Source organism: Triticum aestivum, chromosome 7D (assembly GCF_018294505.1).
Source record: "Triticum aestivum cultivar Chinese Spring chromosome 7D, IWGSC CS RefSeq v2.1, whole genome shotgun sequence".
NCBI classification, from domain to species: domain Eukaryota; kingdom Viridiplantae; phylum Streptophyta; class Magnoliopsida; order Poales; family Poaceae; genus Triticum; species Triticum aestivum.
Window position 1 is genome coordinate 92,202,299 of NC_057814.1, and position 8,146 is coordinate 92,210,444.

The 8,146-nt window shown below is 44.1% G+C and overlaps 1 protein-coding gene across 2 annotated transcripts; it reads left to right on the forward strand.

Annotated features, from left to right (window-relative positions):
• The first annotated feature begins 1,538 nt into the window (after positions 1–1,538).
• LOC123168128 (uncharacterized) lies at positions 1,539–5,079 on the forward strand. 2 transcript variants are annotated; one of them, XM_044585995.1, is made up of 7 exons: positions 1,539–1,683; positions 2,066–2,123; positions 2,629–2,755; positions 3,060–3,226; positions 3,615–3,941; positions 4,503–4,669; positions 4,748–5,079. In XM_044585995.1, exons 2-6 carry the CDS (start codon positions 2,102–2,104, stop codon positions 4,616–4,618), a joined length of 759 nt encoding a protein of 252 aa, XP_044441930.1. In that variant the 5' UTR covers positions 1,539–1,683; positions 2,066–2,101; the 3' UTR covers positions 4,619–4,669; positions 4,748–5,079. The 2 variants fall into 2 exon arrangements, with proteins under 2 accessions (XP_044441930.1, XP_044441931.1); XM_044585996.1 differs by having other exon boundaries at positions 1,540–1,683; positions 3,615–3,929.
• The last annotated feature ends 3,067 nt before the right edge of the window (positions 5,080–8,146 follow it).

The window sequence follows — 8,146 nt, forward strand, 5'->3', positions numbered from 1 at the left end:
CATGGGTCCCGGTTCGTGACTGAACCGGGACTAATGGGCTTGCCATGCCCGAACGAAAGCCCTGTTTTCTACTAGTGACAATAATGAGAACAACTATAATGTCCATTAACAGAGAGATGGAAGGTGTGCATACCGGGGCGGAGTCGGACAGCGGGCAGGACAAGGACAATGGCGGAGGGGGAGGCGGACGATGGGTTAGATGGACACGCCGACGACGTTGGATGCGGAGGAAGGCGCGGGCGACTGTCACGGGTAAGTAGTTGGAGTTGGCGTCTGTGGCGTGGTGAACGTGCGCGGCAACTCTGGCCATGGCGGACGAACAGCTGATGAGCCCGTGCTGGCCGGGGTTGTCAAACCCTAGGTAGAGTAGTGCCTGCTTAGTGGCCGCAGTGACAAGGCGGCTGTTCTCCACGATGGTGGCCTCTTGTTGTGCGGCGGCGGCGGCTTCCAGCTTGCCGGCCGCCACCTCCCTCCGGCCTTCCCTCTTGGCCCGCTGCGCGTCGGTCAGCACCTTCTTCGGCTTGGGCGCCAGCACCTTTTCGCGGGCGCAGGGCTTGTCGTCGGTGGAGGCGATGCCAGCAGCAGCGTCGTGGTTCAACCCTTCGTCCATGGCGAGCGGCCGGGAGAGCGGGTGGGCATGAGGTTTTTTTAGGAAAGAGAGGGAAATGGAGATTGATGTGCCACCGACTGGCGGACCAAGGGGAAGACAAGGGCGGGCGTCGCGCGCGTCCGTTGCATGTCTGCGCCGACGCAAATCCGGTCCAAATTTGGGCCTGAAATGAGTCGCGGGCGGACAAAAAGCGGATGCTCGTCTGTTTGCGTCGGCGCGTTGGACCGCAAATTGTGTCCAATTCGATCCAAGCAGACATGCGCAGACAGTTTGGATCGGCGCATTGGAGTTGCTCTTATAAAAGGGTCTCCACTCTCCTCCACAAATGATGTGAGGCATTGTTTAACGAAAAATGAGGTGGGACCAAATTTTCAACCACCTTGTCATGACACCTACATGGGCCCTTAGAGGGTTTTCCTGAAATTTTTTCATGGGCCTAAAGCCCATATATATTTCAACGGAGTTAGTAAGAATAATTATTCTTGGGGAAGGCGCTTAAGATACAGAGCAAACCTTTAAGCTTTTCTATCACACGCCTGGCATGAAGCATCCTGACTTTTTTAAAACTAAAGTTGACATCTGAAAAGAAAAGGCAAACAAAAAAATAAAAGTTGCCATACAAAAAGAAAATTGTCATGCTTGACAACTAAAGTTGCGATCCTCGCATCACTATACTTGCCATAAAAAAGTCCGGACTTACCATGTGTTCCAGGTATGACACTTATTAGGGTCGTGAGCTTTTTAGTTCCTCCCTGCAAAATTTTCTCAGAAAAAAAGTTTCCTCCCCGCAAATGGATATAGAAACATGAATGACAGCGAAAGTATATGCTGTCAAATAGTAAAAAAAAATATTGAGGGTGCTGTCAAATAGTAATTGATTGGTTAGCGTTGTAGTATACCCGTTTCCTAAAATCACGGAATCGTCCAGTTACCAGAAATCACTTGCCGCGAGATCCACGAGTCTTGGTTAGGATAGGCAGCCTCCATAAAAGCATAAACCCCCCTTCATCTAGCAGCTCCAACAAACGCCGTCCGAGGAAGTCAGCCATTGTGCAATCTGCGCCCAAATCCAGGTCTTTCTCCTGCTTCGTCCTTATGTTTGCGCCTTCTAGATTAGATTAGAGGGTTTCGACGACAACTTTCAGGCTAATGCGACATTGCGACTTAGTATTGGCTTTCTTGGGCATCGTTTGAGAAAGAACCGGATCTCTTCTTTCTAATCTCCCGACTTGTGGCGTGTTCCCTTAGACCTTTTGATCTCTCCGATTTAGGGTTTAACATTCTCGCAAACCGTACGCCATAATTCCGCGTTGTGGCAATATGCATAATTAGTTTTTGTATGCCTGTTGTGTGCGTCTGGTAACTGTTTTGATCAAGATATAAGTATCTTTACCAATGTTAGACATCTTATCCACTATGCCCTTGCTAAGGCGCCATGATTAATTTCACCTGCAGACCAAGAAGAAAGAAGAGGAAGGGGCAGAGCTATATATGGGCAACTCCGGGAGCACAGGTATGTCTGTCCGCCCAATTCAACTTCAGACATCGTGTTCATGAAGTTTTGCATGTGTAGCTCTAAAGTCAGGGTTACAGATAGCTTTAAATTTTGCATGTGTAGCTCTAAAGTCAGGTTACAGATAGCTTTAAATTCAGGAAGTTCTTGCCCTCACCATCGTGCATGTTCATGAACTGAATCCCTCTGAATGCATCACATTGCTGATCCTAATGCTTATTCATCTGAACCAATAGTAGATACAACTACTACTTATACATGTAAAAGTGGCCTCTTATATTAAAAAATAAGAAGAAAAAAAAGCGCATGTCCTGTCCTTTGTATCCCTGCCTGGTGACATGATAACTAGTACTGCAATGTATTAGTGGTTGCTTGTCACAAATCATTGTATGCAAGATTTTTGTTCATATAATCTCAACATAGCTTGAGAACTATTCTGCGCCCCTCCATTTTCCGAAGGATGAACATAATTTTGAGTTGTTACCTCCTTCTGTGGAAATTTCAGCTCCTGCAAGCTTAGGAAAGACCCATGTTCCACATTTCAAATGGAAGGTTCATGACTTCTACGCGCTACTTGAGACGAAGGCTACCTCAGCATTCTCTGCTGCTTTTGACTGCTCTGGGTACAAGTGGTACGCGTCCTAATCGCAATAGCAACTTTAATCAACGAATTAGATGTATAAATATCATTTTTTCTAGTGGATAAAGCAACTATCTGTTAACAAATATACCTAATAATTTAGGGTGTTGTTTACCCAGAAATCATGTTTCAATCAGGTTGAAATAGTAATCACAAATTCACAATCTCACAAACCCATAAAAACAGCCAGATGATGAAGCTGGATATATAAGATGCATGAAGTGAAAATGTTAGGCTTGATTCAGTTATGATTTGTAGACTTACTTGGTTTCCTTCAATTCCCATCCCATTCCCAGCTACCTGCAAGTGACTCCAAAGCACAAGCAAGATGATAAGGGAAATCCATACGTGGCTCTTTCTCTTAAGATAGCCCACAGATGCTTGGAGCTAGGTCACATTGTGCATGCAGTGTTCGAGTTGTCAATATTCAACCATTCAAAAGGAAAGTATTGTGGATGCAAAGGTACTCGTGAACATGTTTTTTTAACTGCATCCATCCAATTACATTTCCCATTAACAAGTTGCTTGATATTTTCTTCGCAGTTAAGTTTGTCCGTCGACCTTCTATACTGTGTGTCACACAGACTCTTCTGATTCGAACAACGTTCCTGTACTCTTTCACTTTGATTTTTTCTATGGATTTAACTACTTTGATCTGCTAACTGGGGTGAAAGCTTACTATATGCTTTTTTTTCACTGAAAAGTTGATTATGTGTCATTTGGGATGTTTTCACTTTACAATTTACATACAAGTTTTTGTTTCTCTAATTTTCTAACTTTTACCTATAACACAGCAAGCTACAACTCCTTCGTTCTCTAATCTCTAAGTTCTAACCTTTACCTAAATGCAGCTAGCTACAATTTTGATTTCAAGAATGCCTACTCGGAGCAGCATTGCTTGATTCCTCTTCAAGAGCTACTGAAATCATCTGCTTTTCTAGTTGATGATAGCTGTGTCTTCGGTGTGAAGATATTAAAAATTGATGTCTCTTCTCCTGAAAAGAAGGTTGTTGTGGTTCAGAAGAAGGCTACCACAGTTCAGAATCTATTTGTCCAGAAGAAGGGGTTCATTAAAGGGGCATACACTTGGGCCATGAACAATTTCCTTGAATTGGACTTGAAGCACTTCGTCCGTTCTCCTACATTTGAAGTTGGCGGACATAAATGTATACATCTGGGTAGTTACATCACCAAATGATTTATATAAATAATATGCATGTGTTATACAACATTTTATTTTACCAGTCCTTCATATTCCAACTGGATTTTTTAGCTTGTTCTCTAATCATTCAACCAAGATATGACACTTATTTCCTTATCATGTAGAAAATTAGAAACAATGTAGTACTAAAAAATCTATGTAGTTTAGGACGAAAAAAATCTAGTAATTTCCTTATCATGTACTCCCTCCGTCCCAAAATAAGTGTCAACTTTCTACTAACTTTATTACAAAGTTCTACTAAAGCTGTGACACTTATTTTGGGCCAGAGGGAGTACATATTTGGTACAAACGGTTCTTGTATCTGTCACATACCATCGATTATTTTCTCAGATTGTTTTCACGTAACATTGTAATATCTTGTACTGCAGTCATGCTTTTGCTTAGATTTTTTGTACAATTGTAATGCCACCAAGTTGTGTCCAAAGTTTCTGATTTCAGTAACCAATCACGTTCTTGATATACATTTTCCCAAGCAGCCAATTATATTTTAAGTGTCACTTTCCATTCTTGCCAACAGGTACATCGGCATGTATCCGCATGGTGACAAGTACAGCACTGACTGCCTCAGCTTGTACTTGTTCCTGGATACCTCGGATGAGCTCCCTTCAGAGTCCGGGAAGGTGGTTGAAATGACACTCTCCATCCTGGACCAAAAGAATGGGAAACACTGGACTAGAACTTCAGGTTCAACTCTCCTTATTCAAGCAGCTAGTGTATGTAACCTCATGATTACAGTTGATCTAACTTTTATGGTGATCGCAGGTCTCTGGGTATGTGGACATAGTTGGGGATGGCCTAACTTTATTGGGCTCAAGAAACTCAAGGACCCGTCGGGAGGCTATGTTGTGGGATCGAGCTGCCTTGTTAAGGCAGATCTCACCATCGTTGGTTCATCCAATGATGGCTAGATCTTTACCTCATGGCCTGAAGAAGAGATAATGTGTCTTCATCCTAGCAGTTAAGAGTTACATATATGAGATGGTGTTGTGGACTTGTTTGATGTTCTTATGTTCACAAGGAGTCGAGAAATGATTTGCAGGTATTCTTGTCTGTGATACTATATTATTTGGAAGTGCGTCAATGTTGTCAGTTAAGTTTCGTTTGCATGATGTGTATGGTTCCATGATCATCTATGTTGGACTGCTGGACATTTTACATGCCTGCCCTTCGTGTCATTTTTGACCGGTTTTGCTCTGTTTTAACACCTGGTATTTTGGCATCCTACTTCTTTCATGATTAATTAACATTTGTCTTGCATCCTGACGAGTTGCCTTTTCGACTAATTTTTCCGTGGGTGCGGCATTGTATTGGCTCTGATGTGACTTTTATTTTACTCCTGAATATTGACGACCTTCATGTTTACAGAGCTGAAACTGGTAGAGTGTGCAAATGTGTTTTCTGTCATCAATTCACTTAGTGGGTGCACTGAGTGTGTACATCAAAAGAAAAGAGCCGGTGTGTTGCCGGTTCAGTGAAAGAAAGAAGGGCATTGATGCCTGGAACACAACCAAGTCTTGTTGCCCTGTTTTTCCTTTGATCTTGTTGGCCTGTGTGTCCATTTCGTCGAGCAGCTGCGGCGCATACTGAATCGACTAAAAGCAGTGAGAGAGCAAAGGAGGCGGCCAACAAAACCATATACTAAATCCTACCAAAAAAGAGGAAGCATGGCGGTGTTAATCGTCAGAATGGTTCAGAAACGAATTCTGTAAACAACGAGCCGCAGAAAGTGGTTGTCCTCGAAGGAGGCCGCTCAGGAATTATCAAGACCATACACCGAGTTGGAGCAATCTTCAGACTTCGGTGTGTATAGCAATCTTTCTATGGTATTAGTGCAGGATGCATTGCATATCATACACTGTAACAACTATATATTTGTTTGAAAAGGCAGCAAGGATGTCAAGGGCTCCAGGCATCGTTATTTTGAGATGAAAAATCCAGTTACGTACTTGTTTTTCAGGCAGGGCTTATTCAGTTATTTTTTGCCCATTTTAACTAACTGAAATTCAGATTGTGGGGGCCAATAGCTCCTGTGCGACACATTTAAGGTGAATTGGCAAGTGTGCGACGTTGTTTCAGCGAATGGCTGTGGTGCGACAATTTTGAGCAGGTAAATAGCCCACGCACGACATGGCTGTTTAACTCAACTGATGCCCTCGTTAGCTGTTGGGGGTTGGACCCACCACTTATCCACGTAAGCGCGGGACCCACCACTTGTCTATTCGCGGGACCCACCTCCTCGCAGCTAGAAGAGACGAGCGCCCATGCCCGTCCGCCCGCCGCCGCCCATTCATCCCCTTTCCCCAATCTTTCTCTTCTCCGACGACCTAGCGCAAATGTCTACCTCGTCCGCCACGCACCCAAAATGGCGACAGTATGGACCAGTGCTGCTGACAAGGTGCCCTGACTGCCCACGCCGAGACCCTCTTAAACGGTTGGTCACTAAGAGGGATGACAATGGCAATCTTGGGCGGGAATTTGTGAAATGCTTGAGCAAACCAATGGCAAGAAGGGATGGCAAGGTTAGATCTCAGTTCTTAGCCCGTTCTTTCGCTGTCTTTTGCTCTGATTTCTCCATATTTTGTTTTTTCTCCTCGAATTTGGGATTTAGGGTTCATGTTGTTCTTTTCAGATCTTGAAGAAATGTTACCATTTCGAGTGGATTGATGAATATGTTGATAGGATTCAGTTTGAGGGCTACGTTGATTCGAGCGTGGCCGCAACCTGGGAGCTCAATTTGGGCGGGGTGCTGCCGATTGCTGTGGAGAATACGGGGAGCTCGGGCGGAGGGGCGGGCAGAGTCGTCCCGATGGCGATGTATGTGCGCAATGCTGAACTGCATGCGGAGTCCGAACTGACCGAGGAACTGAAGAAGATCAAGAAACATCTAATGCAGATGATCGATTTGCAGAAGCAAGCAAATATCATGGTAGGGGGGTTCTATTGTTGTATCATTGCTCTGTTTTTGTTTTATTTGTTGTTCATCCGTCATTAGAATGGGCATTTAGGCCTGTCAGGGTAGAGGATGTGATCTGTGCGCCATGCCAAGTTATGTATCTGAATTGAAGCAACAATTTGGAACACAAATTATTCAGTGTCTATCCTCTGTTTCGTCTATTTTTGTTATTCAGTTAACAGAGTACACACCCAAATTCAGTTTCTAGTAAAAAACAAAACTGGGCTGCCGAATAGATGTTGGGCCGTGAGACCAGCCCACCCGCATAGGGGCACCAGCCCACCTCTAACTTTGCAAATAATATGTTACTTGTTTTTACTTTGGCCTTTTTCTTGCACTAAATTTTGTGATGGATCATTTTTTGATGCACTAAAACTAAATGTTACTTGTTTTTATGCATGTCTACGGTTCCATGAACTAAATGAGTTGCATGCTTGCATGAAGTAAATTAGTTTGCATTTCCTAGTTGCATGTCCATAGTGGGTTTGCATGGGGCTCCTAGTTGCATGTCCATGGTTTGGCCAATATTTTGAAGATGGTGTGTGTGGTGATTGGGGTGTAGCAACCCGGGCCCGTAGCAACCCATAGCAATACACAAATAATAGCAAGAACAACCCATAGCAATCTACAAATAATAGCACGAAACACACAATATATATAGTAGCATAACGATTATATAGAAGCATAACGATTGCAACCCATAGTTCCATGATAGCCTTACAACTCCACGACAGCCTTACAACTTAAAATACTAATACAACTTAATAATAGTAGCATAATGATTACAACTTAAAAAAACTAATACGATAGACATATAGCAAGCTAGATAGATCGGGGGGCACCAAACGCGGGTTCTTCTTCGGGTTCTTCTTCTCCTCCTCCTCCGGGTGAACAACGCCACCTCGCTCCTCCGGGCGCCGCCCTTCACTCATTCCCGTTGTTGATGGGGTACGGGAGCGTGTGCATAACGCCGTTGTTGGGGAAGATGCTGTTGAAGTCGGTGAAGATATTATAGGTGGTGAAAGCTATGAACTCACAACCAATCCAATACGCTCGCCCGAGGAGGTGGAAAGCATTGAAGGGGTTAGTGAACGTGGCGAGGAGCCCAACCACAACGCCATTGTGGTTGATCTCCTCAAGATGGTACATCCTTGGAGAGCCGCGGGGGAGGTGGCGGAAGCCGGCCGCAAGGAAGAACTCTGTTAACT

Coding starts and splice junctions, on each gene's coding strand:
- LOC123168128 (XM_044585995.1), top strand. CDS start 2,102: ATGGGCAACTCCGGGAGCACAG. Junction 2,756..3,059: donor GACTGCTCTGGGTACAAGTG/GTACGCGTCCTA, acceptor TCCCATTCCCAG/CTACCTGCAAGTGACTCCAA. Junction 3,942..4,502: donor ACATAAATGTATACATCTGG/GTAGTTACATCA, acceptor TCTTGCCAACAG/GTACATCGGCATGTATCCGC.